This window comes from Cyprinodon variegatus, unplaced genomic scaffold (genome assembly GCF_000732505.1).
Source record: "Cyprinodon variegatus isolate N-32 unplaced genomic scaffold, C_variegatus-1.0 Scaffold316, whole genome shotgun sequence".
NCBI lineage: Eukaryota > Metazoa > Chordata > Actinopteri > Cyprinodontiformes > Cyprinodontidae > Cyprinodon > Cyprinodon variegatus.
Window position 1 is genome coordinate 512,029 of NW_015150769.1, and position 18,430 is coordinate 530,458.

Consider the following 18,430-nt stretch of genomic DNA (forward strand, 5'->3'; position numbering starts at 1 on the left):
ATAAGGAGTATCGATAAAGGTATCGATATCAATAAATATTAACGATCCCCATCCCTAGCGATTAATCTAAAAAATAATTGACAGGTTAATTGATTTGCAAAATAATCGTTAGTTGCAGCCCTAGCTCACTTTGATCTGATCCAGTGGGTTAGCTGGTTATGTTTGTTCTGGTAGGATATCATTTTTTATAAAACCAGTTTACATAAAGATCTTATTTAATGATTGCCATAGAGACTTGTTGAATCCAGTATGCAAAGTTTTTTTTGTCTGTATTTGCATGTCTTTCCCTAAAGCTTAGTGTGTGATGACATTTTTAACTGCTTGACGATCTTCCTTGCTATGCTTGATTGATTTTAAACCGGATCCCTGTCCTTTCTTGTTCATCGCTGTTGTAAATCTTTTCATTGATTTTGGACTTGCATTAAGCTGTGCTAGCCATTGTCCCAAACATGTGAACAGTAGTACACATCTGCTGTACTTGAATTAAATGTTTCTTGCCTTTGTCATTCCTAAGAGTAGCCAAGAGAAAGGAGGATTCTTTGCCATGTCTTATTTATACACCAGCGGATAGGGCTGGGTATTTTCTCCAAAGTCCTGAATCTATTCGATTTTGATTCATACAGTTTTAAATCGATTAATTTGGATTCGATCTGTTTTTACAATAATGAAGGTGGTTCAACTGTGTTTCTAAATACTCATGTATTTTGTTTTTTTCCTGTCACACTAAACACAAAATGCAAACTTGTAAATCAGACAGTTTAAACATGAGATGTGAACAAAACTTTTTCAAAAGTGCAAACTTGTTTGTGAAAAGTGAAGCCTCACTCGACCAAGCACACATGACACAGCAGACATTCATGAGCTGCATTATCTTCACTGCACAAACCATGTTTGCAGCTTTGTCTGTAACAACTACAGGGTGTTTGCTGGTCAGCCCCCATTTGTCAATGTCTTCAGTCAACCTATTGTCTATATTTTCAGCTGTCTGGCTTGAAGTCATCTTGAGTGCATCTTTCCTGCTTATTTGAATGTGAAAATGAATAGATCTCATTCCCTAGACATCGATTTTGCAAAAATGTAAAGGAATCGATTTTACCCAGCCCTACCAGCGGAGCAGGGCCTTATAGAAATATTGACCAACTTAAACAGTTAGCAAATGTGAAAACTACTTGAGTTCCATACATTTTGCAGGAGTTGTTTATGGCACAGACATTCAAGGCATCAGGGATTGGTTTCTTTAAGCTGTCCTGATTTTGTTGGTGTAACTATAGAATAAATGAAATGAAAATACTTATTTTGTAAATTTCTTTGAATTCACCCATTTGCCAATTTCTTCAAAGCAGACTACACTGCTTTGAAGAAATTGGCAAATGGGTGTACATTATTTTTTTACTATGCTGACCTGACTTTGAATTTCCTCACTGAGGGATAACAAAATATGTTTTATTTCTGTAATTTTTAACAGCAAAAGTAAGAATGTTTTGAAAGAATCACCATCAGGGTTTTTACACAAAAAAAAAACATGTTGATAAGAATCATGCAGTTCTCACTTCGCTCCTTCACCTTTGCGGTGATGAATGTAACTCTGGCCGCAGCGCAGGTGTAAACAGGACTTACTGGCATAATGTAAGCGTTCAGTCATTGCTTTTTTTTATGGGTTAAAATTGAGAGTATTTATGCATCATTTGAGTCAGTCGTCATTTTCTGTGATGGTGTAAAAACCAAACAAGGAGTAAATTTTGGTAATACGTAATAGTCATAACTTGATATTTATATAGAATCAGTTTCAGACTTTTTTTTAAGAAGAAGAGTCTGTGTGAAGATGCAAAGCTGTTACTCAAGTGATGACGAATCGAATCTGTCAAGTTGGCGTTGTGTCCCCCACCAGTACTACATGTTTTCTTTCTGACTTTGAAGCCACCACCCTTCCCATCAGCACCATATCCACCATGCACGCGCCATGCAAACCATCCGTGTAGGACTGTGCTACATCCCTGAGTGTGGGTGCACCAAATGTTGCCCACGCCTTCACATGTTATTGTGACTCATCATCTTTCTCTATGACTGTACACAGGTCTGAAAGCAGCTGTAGCACCAGGTCGATGCGAGGGCGGGTCATACGGGGGCGTTTCTCAGAATAGAATATCTTTTCTAGTAAAAAAGAAAAAAAATCTGCTTTTTCAATCGCTGATTGATACAGAACCTGTGCATGAAAGCCTTCATGTGTAGTTGAAGATAAAAGGAGTCTTGTTTTTACTTTTTCTTTAATCAGATTATCCTGCATGACCTTATCCTGACTCCTCACTTGTGCAACTACTTCCTTTCACGTTCTTGTTTCTTTCTTACTTCCTCCTGCTTTACCCGAACTCTACCCAATATACACCTCTGACTCAGTTCAGCCAAATGTTACAACATGACAGACAGCACAGCCCCATTTAAGTTTCTTGAAACTCTCTGAGTAAAGGGGTCATTTCAGAACAATTCGATCTAATTCAAGTCATTTACATGAGTAACTGGTGGGTTTCATTTGGCTTTTAGGAGGCAGAATAACACGAGGTGGTGCGTAACTTAGTAGAATTAGTATACAAGATTTAAAAATACACATAAAAATGTCATCCATTTGTTTTACTATGACATCCCTAGACAGCTGTAGATGGGGAAAAAAAATAAATAAAAAATCCCTCGATATGATTGTACTCCTTTGCTGATGGATGGTACTACCTAATGCAGCAGCTAAAATGGTAACTCTGGGGGAGCTGCAGAGTTCCACAACTCAAGTTTTAGAGAATCTTTCATCAGGACAAATGTTGTGCATTCCACATATATTGCATGGAGAGAAAGATATAAGAAGTCTCTTAGGGGGGAAACGGCAAACATGGGGAAGGCTGTGTTCTAGTAGGATGACACCAAAACGTTTGACTTGCACCTAAAGCATGTTGAGGGTGTCAAGGAAAACTAAGGGTGTACATCACTATTCCCACGATAAAGCATAGCCACGGAAGCATCTAATCTGATATAGCTAAAGCTTTTGTACCAACAATAAATCATGAAATTGTCTCAGTGATGGAGCGGGGCACCGCAGGTTCAGAAATGTTAACCCTTGATACACACACCTAAAAACACTTAAATTAAAATAAAATCAACATATCTACATGTACCTACCTTGCAGTCGTCCAATAGACAGGTCTTAGTTATTTATGCAAATAAGGAGATATAAGGGGATTAAAAACGCTGTTTCTGTGGCCGTTGTGCTGATTGAAATTCAGGTGAACAAACTAATGATGACAGCTGACAGCATAATGGCCTGTTCCACAGCAATGAGAACCTTTAACACCAGACAACATGTTATTGTTGTTAATAATGGCAGCACCGGCCACCTTGTTTTAGAACATCTTTCACAGCTTGGATTTAGTTTAGTTTGAATAAAGGTCACATCTTAAAAAAGATGAAGGATTTTAAAATACCTTTTCTCATTTGGTAATTTGTTATTTTGAAAGTAAAGGGTGAAAAAACTTTGTCATTGGATTGATGTTGTGAATCAAATCTGAGATTTTATTTTATGCTAAAGTGTTGTTTAATCTTTCTTAGCATAGATGGAGATTTACTGTATTTTTTATATGATTGATAGTCTGTCTTCAACCACTTTAAAGATTTCTTTTGAGTGAATGATTTGATGATACAGTAACCTTTTATTGCGAGTTTGGTAACTAATTATTAATTGCCAATTGCAGTTATAAATTAAATTTACTATCAAATCTATGGTGGTTAAACAAACCAAAATCCTAAAAAGGTTTTTTGCTTCCGAAATTGCAGATAAATAATAGGAAATACAATTTCCTAATTAGAATCATTTCATCATTAAATGCCAATAGCCCAATTATCACTATCCTCTAAAGTGCATTTAATATTTATTCATTGTGGATAGTTGTTTGAATCATTAATTATGATTTTTGACTGTAATTTATTGTAAATATTTTTAACCAGACAACTGCAGACTAACAGACTGTGTCCTACATGGTTTAGATGTCCGCTGCTCCAGCTCACCTGCACCAGCCAGGGTTATCGTCCATTAGGCTCATTTTCTACGATTGTAATGGACTTTTGACTGACATCTGAGCTTCGTACACAATGCATTTTAGCAGTGATGGCTGTTAAGTTTAAAATTATAGAATTACAATACAATTATTCCCAACCCTCCACCCCTACTACCTTCATAAAAAATCCTGGTGAGAACCCTGCCATCAGAAGGCTCTTTCAGAGCATGAAAACATGTTGAAGAAGTGATACCGCTAAACAAATACAATGTGTTAGAGCAGAGAGTCACAGATCACTGAAGTTCCAGCCATCCAATAATACTCCGTTTTTTTCCAGTTTATTTATCCGTTCTGTCGCCGAACTGCCTTTATGTCCTTCCATCTACAGTTATTCCATCCAACTCTCCTTCCATCCACTCATCTGTCTGTTTTCTGTGTAGCAGTATCTACATAAGTCCAGTCTATTGTTGTAGCTTTTTTTTAAAATATACTTTAAAACACTTGTTCCCAAACTGTTCTTACTGCACCCACCTGTGATTTATCAGAAAGTTTACTTTAACTAAAACCTACATCCTTAAAAGTGTGATTTTATTATTTACAACAGTTTATTTAACAATGTAACAGAATTTAAAATTCCTTTTTTAAAAATACCTCTACAAATTGGTAATTTATTCAATCAATTTCTAATTAGTTGAACAAATGTCAACCAGCAATCACACTGGGAGCTTCACATGAGAACCACTGCTTTTTTGAATAATAATTCTTTGAAGGCCTCCTAATGTTCATATGGAAAATTAGCAGTAGCTCATTTTTTTTATTTTTAAAAGAAGAGGAAAATAAGTCCATAAAGCTGGTAGTGATTGAAAAACTGTTTGTAGGCATGCGGTATAAACGGGGTGGTAAGTGGCTATAGTATTCAAAATGACTGTTTCAAACCTAATTGAATTATTACCTTAAGTAACCACTCTACCTGTTCTACTCTAAAACGATTAGCAGTGATTAATGGATATTTTGTAAATTAACATTTTAGATAGATCTGTATGAAATAGATTCTAAATTATAAAGAGTTCATGTTTAAATAATATTTTATAGCATTTCTTTTTTATGAAGTAAAATGTCCTAAGGTTCCTGAAGGAAATTGGTACAAAGCAGTGAATTTGGACTGGCACACAAAAAAAGAAAAATCTATCCAACCTCTTAACCACCTGCCTAATTTTAGCTTATGCACAAAAGCCGGACATACCCAAATGGCAAGTCCTATTAAAAATACATCTTAAATCCCACATTCTTGCAACCGGATGCATTTTAACGTGCAGGCTTTCAAGCTTTGGGTAATAAACATCTCAAAATGAACGGCTTAAACCACAGCAGTTTAAAGTTCAGTTTGTTTCTCTATCTGAAATTAATATACCACCATGTGATTCCTATTGGTTTGGCTTCCATCACAGCATGCATGTGTGATTTAATTTAAGAAGGAAAATGTGCCGCTAGGATTGTGAGATAACCTGTTTGTTTCACTTAGGCGACCCACAGGACACCTCGTTTCACTGAGAAACTCTTGGTTTGTTGTTACAGCGAGCTAACATAGAGCTGAAAACCAGCAATTCCACCATGGCCATAGGAAAATCCAGTGGATTTTCGCCAGAAAATGCTTTAAAGTTCTAATTTCAGACTTTTTGAGAGAAAAAAGACAGGTTTTGATGGATTAAACCCCCATGAGGAGTTTATTCTTTTACATTATGGAAAAATAAATTTGAATAAATCTATTAAGTGGATTATTACAAACAAAAGGAGCCCACAACCACGGGACAACTTTAATAGGAAATAAAAATATTTTCATATTATGATTACAAAAAAGTTATTTTGTTTTATGGTGTCTTGTAGACTTTTTTTTTTATTTTTATTTTTAAAAGAAAAGGAAAATAAGTCCATAAAGCTGGTAGTGATTGAAAAACTGTTTGTAGGCGTGCGGTATAAACGGGGTGGTAAGTGGTTAAAGTTTTCAAAATTACTTGGAGCCATTTTCCCTCTTCTTTAGCTTTAACAGAGAGTTTGGTGACTGGTGCATAATCTACCCGCCTCTCCTGCCATTCATCACTTTCTCTTTCAACAGCTGTGGGAACTTCCCCAGTGTTTGCATATATTGACCCTTAGCTGAGAAATATCTTCCTCTGAATGCACCGTGTTTATACTCTAAGCTGTTTATAATGAGTTACAAACACCAGAGAAAGTGAAACAGGTCTATCATTTTTCCCCAGATTAGTATCATGAATTCAGGTCAGACACTTGAGTCTCAGCAACAGTTTCGTCAGATTTGATGCGGGAAATTTTCTATTGAGTTTATGATTACAAAAGTTGCAGTGACGTGCAGCATTTAAGTGCCAGTCCCTGCTGTAACTGCAACGTACTCACAGTATAATTGTTTGCTCCGCTAGTCCCCAAAAACCTTCTTTTGGTTTTAAATTTTGGCCACATAACGTCAGCCTGCTAAATATTCTGAGTTGCATCAATGTTCTGTAAACTCCAACCTGCTCAGGCTGCCTTCATGCGTCTCTGTAATAACCGCAGCCACGTGAGTCTAGATCTCCAATGTGATAGTAACCCAGAAAGAACAAGCACATATGGTACTTGGAGATAATTTTCATTCAGTTCCTACAAAAACTAAAGTGTGACATGCAATGACAAACCTCCATATATTTGATTAAGATTTTATTTTTACTCAGCCCCCTACATCAGCACTTTGTGAACACATAGTTTGCAGCTGCATTTTGCAGCAGCTTTTCCACAATAACAACTATTTTTTTATATTGATATATATTTTTATATTTGAAAAAATATAGTAGAAAGAATTGCAATTCTTACTGGCTCCTAACCCATTAGCAATTTAAGATGTAAAAAATCTAAAATCCACTCAGACAGACTTGTCTATGTCCATATAAATACACACACATCCAGCCAGACCGGCAGATTGTCGAATTCAAAGTTTTCTTGTTTGGCATTTTTTTTACCCGAGTTATAAATCTCTCCAGAATTACTCGGAGCCTCTTGGCTTCTCTCCTCTTAATGCTCTCCTTTTCCGGCCTGTCAGTTTAGAATGACTTCCATGCTTTGATAGGTCTGCAGGTGGTCTATCTTTTCTCCATTTTCAGATGTTGGATTCAGGCAGGTTTGTCTTTATCGCACATTTCAGTGGCAAGATAATCCAAACTGCTCTACTTAAAAAATAAATAAATAAAAAAATAAAAATAAAAAAAAGGAAACATTATTGAAAAAAGTATAAACAACAGTGAACGCAAATGATTAAAGAGAATTCAAATTGATTAATACCCTGTATAAACAGCTGGTGTTATGATTGAAAATATAATTAAAAGAAAAAAACATGTATTAATATTTAGATAGCACAGTCAAAGGACACTAAACACATATGTTTTATCTTGATTTAAAGATTTTTTTTTTAAGTTTTAGGACCAAATATGGCTTTGGTTCTTCCTCACCTGTCTGTTGTGTTCCTTGGTCTTCATGAATACTGGTAGTTCTTCAATAAGCATACATCACACTGTTCGATTTATGCTCAGATTAAGCACAGGTTGAGGCTGTTGATACATTAGAAGTCTGGAGGGAATTGGTTCACTGGATTATCTGAACCCTTTTTCTCAAACTTTGCTGTTATGGATTCTGCCGTCTCTTTATACACCAAAGATCTGCAACCTGTGGCTCTTTGGCTTCTCCAGTGCAACTCTTGCATATCAAATCATAAGACCAGTAAGAAGGGATGGTTTAAGCAGTTTTTCTATCACTGAATGTAATGTCTGGTAGGATGATGGGAAAAACAGAAGAGCCCCAAGTTCTTTAAACTAGGTGCCTTGTTTATTTTTAGTTGCCTGATTCTCCATATTTATGGACAAGGATGAAGTCGGAAGGCCTCGATCTGCAAAGCGGACCGAATGCTTCTTACTTTGTAAAACTTGAGCAAATGTTTTCAGTCTGAAAACATTTTTAAAAAAATTATTAATTTGAGTTAATTGTTAGTTTTTCAAATTTTCTTTTCTTTTTTTTTTTTTTTTCTTTTCTTATATCAAACCTTTTTTCAGTTTTAGTCATAATTTATTATTTGCTCTTTGAATTGGAAAGATACATATTTGCAAAATGACATTTTCAAAGGAAAGTTCTGAATATGAAACGTGTTTTTGTTGTTTTCATGTCGTCAGCTGCTGGATAAGTAGTGGTAGAAATTTTATGCTTTTGCTATTTTTAACCTTCAAAAAAAATCCCAGACACGTACCGGTTTAGTGGTTTGGATGCAGAGCTGACAAACAGCACCTGGATGAAAATAGATTCTGCGTTGTGCATCAGAACACTTAGAGATCTTTGTACCATGATAAAGTTTCTAGTTGGGAGGTCTTTCTGCAGCTTCCTGCTCTCGGGGAGTTTCTCATCTCTGCTGCTGTTTGTTGTTTATGTTGCGGTTTGGTTGCCCTTACCTACCACCAGGTCCTATTTGAGCTGTGTGACGTGCGCTTGCAGTTTTTGCACGTCACTACCAACTTTGTGTGTAAGCTGATGCTTTGCATGGTGTGTCTGGAAGTTTTGATCATACTAATATAAACACTGTTTTCTTTGAAGTTGCTGCTAATCTATAAAAAGTTCCAGCGTGTTGTTTCTGATTGCATCACAGTCACAGATGCTTATGCATCGAGTCTCAGGCTGAATTTCTGCACAGCAGAGATAGATTCTTATTTTCCACAGTTAAATTATGGCTTTTCCCAGTTTTCAATGTTTTTTATTTTTTTATTTTTTATGTCAAATATTAGTGCCACCTCTGCACAAATAAATGGATAGAAATGTTCCTCTGCTGCTTTGCAGTAGTTTGCATTGTTTTAAAGCTTGAAATCAGAAACCTCTCAATACAATTTATCCTTTATTTCTCCTTCAACTCTTTAGTCATGGTCTTCATCGGTTTTTCTCATGCCGTGGCATCGCTCTGGCTGTGGAGACCTTCTGGAGGAGGGGCCACAGGGAGATCACAGTGTTTGTCCCGCAGTGGCGTCAGAAGAGAGACCGACTTGCTACAGGTAAAGCTGCTCTATAATGAAGACCATGTTAGCTGCTGCCATAGGGTTTAACGCCTAAGACCTATCCAAGACCTCTGTTCTGTTGATGAAAATGTACTGATTATCAACAGTAAGCGTGTCTGTTAAAGTAGGATTCATGGTAGACGTTGCTGTGAAGCATACAGATGTTTGAAATAATGACAAATCTAGAAAGCAATTAATACATATTGGTTTGATAAGTTTGTAAAACATCAACATACATCTTAAGTCCAACTTTCTTTAGAGAAAACAATATTTTTTTACCGAATGTGCCATCAAATCCATCCCAGGCTGAGGATAGGCAGTGCTCACAATAATGCCCTATATCACAAGGAGTCACATTTACAGAGTTAAACATAGTCCAGTTGGAAAAAAACAATCTGATCACTTTTTTTGGGAACAGTTGTAGCAGAAGTGTTTTGTCTTCTTGAGGGGCAAAATGTCTCATTCATCTTGGTGATATAGTGATAATCTTGGCCACAGTCCCTGGCTGTGTTACAGATCATAAACTGGTCTTAATAGCCAAGTATTCTAGATCAAATGTTTGTCTGGCAGAAAGGGGGAAATTATCATAATGACTGAAAAAGGAAGTAAAGCTGTTGTACTTGCGCAGTCAAAGTTCAGGCCTCAGTAACATAGAGCCTTCACAAACAGAAGCAACGTTGGAGAGAAGACTGGGGTCAGTCCTCCACAATCATTTCAAAGCAGATTAGAGAATAAAGCAGCTTCATTTTAAGACTTTCTGGATATTCTTTAGTTTCCTCCTCGGTTGGCCTTGCAGTTTGTTTTTGTGAATTAATATCATAATCAAAGAATCCATTGACTTATTTATAACTAAAGTAAAACTGTTCAGTTTTGATCTGAGTAATGTGGAATGGTTTGGATGAGATCTGCACAGGCTTGACCTCTTATAATGCTAAATAATTTTAAAGACAAGGCATTTTTTGTTGATTTTCTTTAGAGTTTTCTTAAGTCTCTGTCACACCTTAACAATTAGATACGGTTAGATAGCGTATGCCTGACGGACGAAAAATCTGGCAAAAACGCTGACATACATTGGATAAGTTATGGATCAGTTTGGTATAAGTGATGAGCACGCTAGCACATGTCGACATACGCCAAGTTCGTCATAGGTAATTTATTTTATCGTTGACATACGTTAGGTTTAAGTTACTTATGTCGTGGCGTCTAGTTCATCCGAAACCTATGAGTAACTTATGCATAACTTATTTGTAACTTATCAAGAACTTATCCCCAACGCACATCAACATATTTGATGTGTTACAGACAACCAATGAGCCTGTTGCTAACTTACAGCTACTGTTTAATGGTGTATTGGCAGCGTTTTGGTATGAAAGGGGTTTCACAGGAGGAAACCATCAGTACTCCACATTTCACCCCCCTCTTAGGGTGAGAAGGCGAGTGTGATGGATCCTCTTTCTTTCTTTTTCTTTTGATTTACTTATTCTTTTTTATTTTATTTTTTTTTGTCGGGCGGTAAATAGCAGCTAGGTTAATATCCCGATCAAAGAAATATATTTATGTAGGCTTGGCGCCTTTAGGTGCATTGCTGCCCGCCTCATGACACTGATTTGCGACATTTCCTGGGTGTTGCGCTGCCGCATGTCATGCATAAGTTAGGCTATTGTTGGACATACACTCTGGACTCATAATGAATACTCTATGCATACGCCCAAAATTGAAAAAATACATAGAAAGTTCAGCGTATGCCAGCGTTTTAGGAGATTCTTGGACGTCAGACATACGCTGGCTAAATCGTCAAGGCGTGACAAGGGCTTTACATAAAGGTTTATTCCTTGTAAGCTAATTTACTCTTTATGTAGTTAAAATTATTTTCCATTAAATCATAAAAATGTACAATTATTTTAAAATTCAAAATTTTAGAAAGCTTTGCACTTAAAAAAAACAAACAAAAAACAACAGCCAGGAATGACAAAGCATAATGCAAGGAAATATATCAGATACTCTAGAACCCAGATCAACAGTTTTGACCAGGCATTTGGGTCCAGCTATCTTAAATTTCTATATATTATTTTTTTCTAGAACAACACTTCCTAAACCAGCTGGAAGACCTGCGGCTGCTCTCCTTCACCCCATCCAGAGAAGTCTGTGGCCAGAGAATATCTTCACATGACGACAGGTAACGGCAGTCTTTCTGAGATGAAATGAGATGTTAAAGGAGCTGCTATTTTCTTTGTTAATTAGGAAGGACAAAACTGTTTAAAATTAAACCTTTAAACAATCTTTAAATAAAACAGAGCATCCTCTTTTTGTTGAATATCTGTTTTATGCCAATCTTTAGGAAAGTTTTAGGAAATTCCTAAAAAAAAACTGGACTGGGTCGTAAACGTCTTGGGACTGAAAAATTATCCTTACTCAGCTCTTCAGGTTTCCCCTCCGGTCTTTGTGCGCTGGGAAAAACCTAAGTGTCTAATCCAAACACATCCTGTCTCCTTTTTTCCTCCCATCAGGTTCCTGCTGCATCTTGCTGAGAAAACAGACGGGATAATCGTCACCAACGACAACCTGCGGGACTTTGTCGACACCTCGGACACATGGCGTCGCATCATTCAAGAGAGGTGATTATTTGGGGATGTTTACAGAGCTCGGTTTGTCAGAAGCTGACCTGGTGAATCACCCAGCAATATGCTGGAAAACCCAGCAATGAAGCTGCTGGATAAAGATTTATTGTTTGTTTAAACTAAAGTAAAAAAAAAAAAGCAAACTGATCGCTCACACTGATCGCTTGTTTTTGGGTTCGTTTTTTTATTAAAATGAATTTCACTATTATACTTTAATCTATACATCCCAGTGTTCTTAAAAGTGATTTAGTTCTGTTCCTTTATTTCTTCCAGTGTTTTTCTTTTTTGGTGCCCTGTAATGGGTATTTGTTCAGAATTAAATTAATTTGTGTTTTCCATAACAAGCAAATAAAACTGATAATAGTGAAGCTGGACTTTTTTGCTACTTCTTAATAACTTCCCAACATTTTTTTCTGTTTAGGTACTTATTTGGTAACTGTTACTGTAATTACTTTGTTACTTAGATTACTGCTTGGTAAGTTAGTCTATTGGTTATTGTTTTTTAGTTGCTTTTATGCATGTTGCTAAGACTCTTGATTTGCTGCTTGGTTAATTACAGAGTTACTAATTTAGATACATTATATTTCAGATGTTTAGTTGTTTATTTTGTTAGGTAATTTAATTTATTTTTAACATTAATATTTTTACTTGTTGACGTGAGTACATAGTTGTCCATGACTTTGATACTTCAATATTTAGCCTTCACACTAGTTTCTTGTTTGCTTTCTTTGTTTCTTAAAGCTACAGTGTATCATATTCAGCAATGTCTAATAGTCAGACTAATGGGTTTTAAAATCAAAATGGAATAATATTGACCAAGGAGAAAGGGGAGAATGCTCTAAAGAAGTTTGTGAGTGGCTTTTAAAAAAAGCTATTCTACCTTCAGCAAAGACACGGAGCAGCAGATCCATTCTCTCATCCTGCTCCAACGCTCATTACGGCTGCCGGTTCCTCTGATCCTCAGCAGCCCTCTTTTTATCTCCAACAGTTAGCCTCCAGAGCTTAGCCTTGGCCTGCCGTCGTCGCTTCCTTCGTTGTCTCATTGTCCTCCTCACGGTAAAACTCAACCCTCCACCCTGCCTTCAGACCCCTATCCGCCCAGCGGGCTAATCCGATCTTCCGCTGTTCTACTTCGATCCTCCAAGGCCTCTAGCTAGCATGGGCCAGCTGTAGGCTCCTCCTCCATCAGCGCTGTTTCCCAGCAGGCCCTTCTCTGCTCCTTCGCTCTCTTCCTGAGCTATCAGCGGCTAGCTGCACCATCTGTGGTGTCTCAGCCCCAGAGGAGGCATAGCTGGGGCAGCTCTTTCAGTTATGGAGCTCTCTGAGCCGCTGTTATTACACTGATTGCCTGCTGCTCCCGCCTGAGCTCAGAAATGCAGTCTCGCCTTTCCTCTGTTGCCTGGGTGATTCGTCCACCTGTTTTGGGCACTCTGACTAAAACAAACATGGACCGAGGGCAAGAAAAAAATGCAAGTCCGATCAGAAAAAATATTAAAATGAAACTGTCGACGATTTAAATTGGTCGTCTCATAATAACCAGGCGGTAGCTGGTCTAAGTCTGTTTTACTTAGATAATTTGGTAAATAGTATTTTGTGTAGGATTGTATTTAGGCCTAACTTGCCTCAGTCCCATTTGAGCATAATCTCTAGTCATTAGTCTGTTAGCTCTGTGCAGGCCTAGCCAAGAGATGTCTGCCTCCACAAATACAAACCCACTGCTATGTAATTATTAACAACTTCTTAGAAAGACAAACATGAAGATTGATACTTTCAGTTCATAGGTGATAATAAATAACATACATATAGATGTATACCATTTATATCGGTGTAATTATAAAGCACTGTACCTTTAAGCAGCAAAATTCCTTTTCTTTGGGTCATACTTAGACACTTCTTCAGCTATGTATGTATATAGTTAGTTATAGTTGGTTGATTCGTTAATTTCACAGTTAGTTACCTATCTATCCATCTACCACCCCTCTAACTTTGTTTAGTTTTTTACTTATCTAATGTTTTTTTTTCCAGCTTGAGTCACTTTGGTCTCTATTCATTTTTTAGAAGTAGCTGTGATCAGATGAGTCGCATATTTACTGAAACAGAACAGAGATATTGTACCTTGTTGTGTCCCATTTAAACAGGATTTTACTGGAGGGGAAGATTATGGAGAAGGTTCATCTTGTGCCAATAACCGTACAACTATATTTAGGCTAAAGTCTCCATGATGTGTTTTGGCTGGAGGAGATCTCCATCATCAGAGGAAAACTGAGTTTCAGCTCAACAAGCTAATAAAACTGCTAATCTTCTTTAGTGCTATGAAATGCTGTTTGGAAGCGGTCTGTGCAGCGCTGTGATATTTCTAGAGTGTGAAATGATGCTGTGGAGTTATTACACCTTATGAATGACTGCGGGAATCCTGTGTTTTTAAACTCCACTTCTTGTGTCCTGACAGGTTGCTTCAGTTTACCTTTGTTGAGGATCACTTCATGATTCCTGACGACCCGCTGGGAAAAGACGGACCCCACCTGGACGACTTCCTGAGGAAGGATAACAGGTGAGCTGTTTGATCAGCTGGAGTTGATATCTGTCTTTCTTTCTGCAAAACGGGAAGATAACATCAGAAATCCTGTTTCTTCTTCTCCCACCAGGAGGGCTCCAGGTTCCCCCCCGCCTCTCCAGCCTGCAGACCCCCGGGCCACATCACAGCAGCAGCCCGTTACCGTCCAGACTTTTCGGACCCCCGCCACCATGACAGCTCACCCCACTGCACACTGGCCCCATTCTGGCCCTCCGGAATGGCATCCGCCCCGCCGCCCTTCCTCGCCCTCCCCATCCCCCCCGCCACAGCGCTCACCAGGGGAGACGTCAGAGTTGAAGAGGAAGCTGTATGACATCTTTCCTGACCAGAAGCAGCGAATCGACCGAATCCTCAGCGACAACCCGTACATGAGAGACCTGAACGCCCTGTCAGGGCTGCTGCTGGGCTGAATAAACTGAGACAACATCTGTCCGTCTGTGTTAGGGTAATTTATTTGACCATTTTTTCCTCGTCGGAAGGCACCGAAATGGTTTTATTATTTTGTGGAAAGACTTATCATTAAACTAGCTGCTATCTGCGACAATGATTTCTGGGATATTTTCCTTAGTTTTTTTTTGTTTTGTTTTTTTTACTTCCTGAATCATCAGGGTGAGCAGCACCGATGTCTGCAGAACAAACATATGAACAGTTTTCTTTTCTTCACCTCGAACAATTCTGTGTTTGTGTGAGAATGGATCTAAGCAGCCGGACAACAGGACTTTGATCGACGGTGGGGACGGCCGCTTTCAGCTCCACATCAACTCTCAAGGTTTGAAAAATTTTTCTCAGTTACAGAAAATTACAGTGATTTGAGGTGAATGGGAAGAGGCATGTTAGCACCAAAGGCAGCACTGCTTAGATTAAGAATATCCTCTTCATTTCCAGTGATAACACCTGATTCAGTTTATATTTAATAAGTGTCTGTTCACCCGTTGGAAGTCGTACTTTGATTAAACTGGTCGCCCTCATCAGCTTTCCCTTTTTTTCTTTTCTTTCTTTTTTTTATTCCTGAAGCAGAAACAAAACCAGGTGGAGATCTATTCATGCAGCAGGTTTTTTTCCCCTCTATTTAAAACATCCTCTAACTTTAGACAAGGAAACAAACATTTTAAAAGAAAAAAACCTGAAACAACAATACCTGACCACTAGGTGGGGATAAGTGTTCAGCAGAACACTGCAGACTACATCAGACTATTTTCTTTCCACAGCAGACCAAAAATCAGGGCTATTTTTGTTGTTTTGTTTCCTATCAAAGTGGTCCCAGTTCTTCTAGAGTCAGTACTGGCTCTTGTTCTTGGTTCATGTTTGATCCCCCTGCTGTTGAATTTTGAAAAGGATCTTAGAAGATTGAGATTTTTTTGAAAACACAAATTGATCAGTCTGATGCTTAAAACCTTTTAGAATATTTTTGTAAAGGATTTTTAAGACTGTCGGCATTTAGTAGCCGGCTGCTGCACGCATTCTCCTAAAACAGTTTTATAAACTGGTTCAAACAAGATCCCTAAATTCAGACATAAACCCAGTTCTAGAAGCTGCTCTTCAAAGACGAGTTGCATTCGCTTTTTCATGCTGGATTTATTAGCCAAACCTGGCTGATAAGTAAATGGAGCATTTCTAACAGCTCTTGACGTTGACATTTAGTTTGAATTAGATTTTTAGTCTGAATTGAAAATGTGGAGCTCAGATTAATCTTTTGGATTTGACCAAACTGATACCACTGACTGCTTGAGATTTTTTGTAAATGTAAAATGCAGTATAGATAAACTTATTAGTAGTGGCTACAGTGGGATCAAATTGGTTTCAAGTTTAGCATGGACTTGGTGCATAGGTGGAACCAGCTTTGTGCTTCTAATATAGAAATATTTAAGCACTAGAATCATTTTGGTACGGAAAGAAACCTTGGAAAAGCTGAAAAGAACTAATCAGTCGTTGCAAAAATTAGCAGTAATGTCCAGATTAAGCTGCAAAAATTATTTTAGGTATACATAAAAACAGCAATTACAAGAGGAGCAGAGCAGCTCTATAGTTTAACTTTTAAAAATGAGCCATGTCCTGGTATTGAGCAATCAGTGATATCTAATGGGCTCTTTCAAGCTTCTTTAAAGGAACTTCTTACAGGTCAGATGAGTGAAGGAAACTACTTTTACATGACTCTTCCCTTTCAAAATGTATCTGCAAGGATTTTGATCTGCAAAGAAAATATCTGAAGTAAATCATTTCCAACTGGTTGATATTCTTTTACAAATAACCTGAGAGAATATATTTTTGCCAAGATTACAGAAACAGAATTTTTTATTATTCCTAAAAATAAAAAAATTTCTAAAAATCTGATTTTATTTCCTGCCAAACAATGGTTGCATGTCATTAAAAGATTCAAACAGCAAAGTATGAAAAACACTGCGTGAAAATGGTTACAGTTTTGTAGCTGTTGATCATTTTACTAGACTAGACCTTAAAGAGCATTCTGCCATCTTATGAGGACTCTAAATCTGTTTGGAAGTAGGTTGTAGAAGCAGGATGTGGTGACATCTAGTGGCAGAAATTGCAGAAGCTCCACAAACATGTGAATGAGAACAATCTACTTAGACAATTCTATTTCAAAACATTGCTGACGTTTCTTTAAAAGACATCAGGAAACGCGTACGAATTAGACCTAGCTCTACTTACGAAACGCTCATTCATTTTCCTGCATTTTAAGTCCCACACTGAACCAGAACTTGCTGCTTTGATGATCTAAAACATCACGTTTGATGAACATGCCGTCACTTTTCCTATGTTCAGTTCTGTGATACTTGGTGACTCATGAACCCTGTTGTGGACGGAGTCTAGATGAAAAACAAACACTACAATATTTATCTTCCATGTGCATCTTGGATTGAGTCCCAGAGGTTGTTTTTTTTTTTTTTGTTTTTTTTTTTACGTTTGTACCAATTACAAAATGCACTGAACTTAAGCCCTGCAGAGGATAGGCAAACAGAGAAACATTTGATGTTTATCTCTTAAAAATTCATAGAGACAGTGTGGCTGCAGCTTTCGAATCTTATGTTCCTCTGGTGTTAGTTTAACCTGAACCCTTCACATGTTTAAAATGAAAGATTCAGCACAGATACCTTTTTTTGATGTTATGTTGTTGCAATGATTCTGAAGGACTGTTTTTTTTTTCCTGTATCATATTTCTTCTGTGTATATTGATTTTTGTTTGTAAATATTTGCATTTTTGCTTACAGTGCAATTATTGTTTATGATTGTGGAAAATCAAAATAAATGCAGCTGTCCCCATTGAATATCTGGTGTCATGTTTGCATTCTGTCAGATTTGAACTTGCATATTTAGAACTTAACATGTAAAAGCATTGAGGTACATTTATTAATTACATTTGTTCTTATTAGAAAATTATTTAAAAGGTTAAAGAAAGTGGACTTTTGGTAGGTGTGTCCAGTAGTGTTTACAAGATGCAAAGAAAATGAATCATAATGTAATTGTGGTGAAAGGAAAAGCCTTACTTTCCAGAGGAAAACTTTGAAGTTGAATGGATTATGTCTGACTGAAACAGCATTTTGATAAGTTTTTACACCATTATAAACATCAGATGGAAACTCAGACATCAGATGTCAGATTCTGACAATCTAAAGTTTTGAAAACTTGATTTAAATTACTTTTGTGGTCACAGAACCATCTTGCAAGTAAAGGGGATAGCTCTGGATCAATAGGTACAACTTGAACACAAGCTGACTTGTTATATTTCAGCTCTGTGTTTCTTTTCAAAATGTCACTTAAGTGTCTCAGCCTGTCATTGTGCTTAAAGAAATGTCCAGAAGTGGCCCGCAGAAGATGAGAGGTTTTTTCAAATGGACACAGTTTATAACGTGATGAGGATGAAATTCTCATCTGCTTTTCAACCTGCTGGGGGATTCATATAGCATTAAATACAGTAGACTTCATCCAAAATCACTTTACAAGGAAAACCAATTTCATATTTAGAATAAAGGTAATGTAATTACAGCTATCTACATTGTTTTTGAGTCAATTGCATTTACAAAATAAGTATTTGGCCTAGTGGTTGGGCCATTCACTGCATGAAAAGTGGGATTTTCGTCAATATACGGCACTGTAGATTGTCGTGGAACT

General features: G+C 37.3%; 1 protein-coding gene across 2 annotated transcripts in view; it reads left to right on the forward strand.

Annotated features, from left to right (window-relative positions):
* LOC107090932 (NEDD4-binding protein 1-like) overlaps positions 1–15,071 on the forward strand; it is a 31,312-nt gene extending 16,241 nt beyond the window's left edge. For both annotated transcript variants that reach the window (XM_015384585.1, XM_015384586.1), the window contains 5 exons: positions 8,976–9,106; positions 11,189–11,285; positions 11,617–11,724; positions 14,177–14,278; positions 14,373–15,071. In XM_015384585.1, the coding sequence (XP_015240071.1) occupies positions 8,976–9,106; positions 11,189–11,285; positions 11,617–11,724; positions 14,177–14,278; positions 14,373–14,712 (778 nt within the window). In that variant the 3' untranslated portion in view covers positions 14,713–15,071. The remainder of the gene's footprint in view (positions 1–8,975; positions 9,107–11,188; positions 11,286–11,616; positions 11,725–14,176; positions 14,279–14,372) is intronic.
* The last annotated feature ends 3,359 nt before the right edge of the window (positions 15,072–18,430 follow it).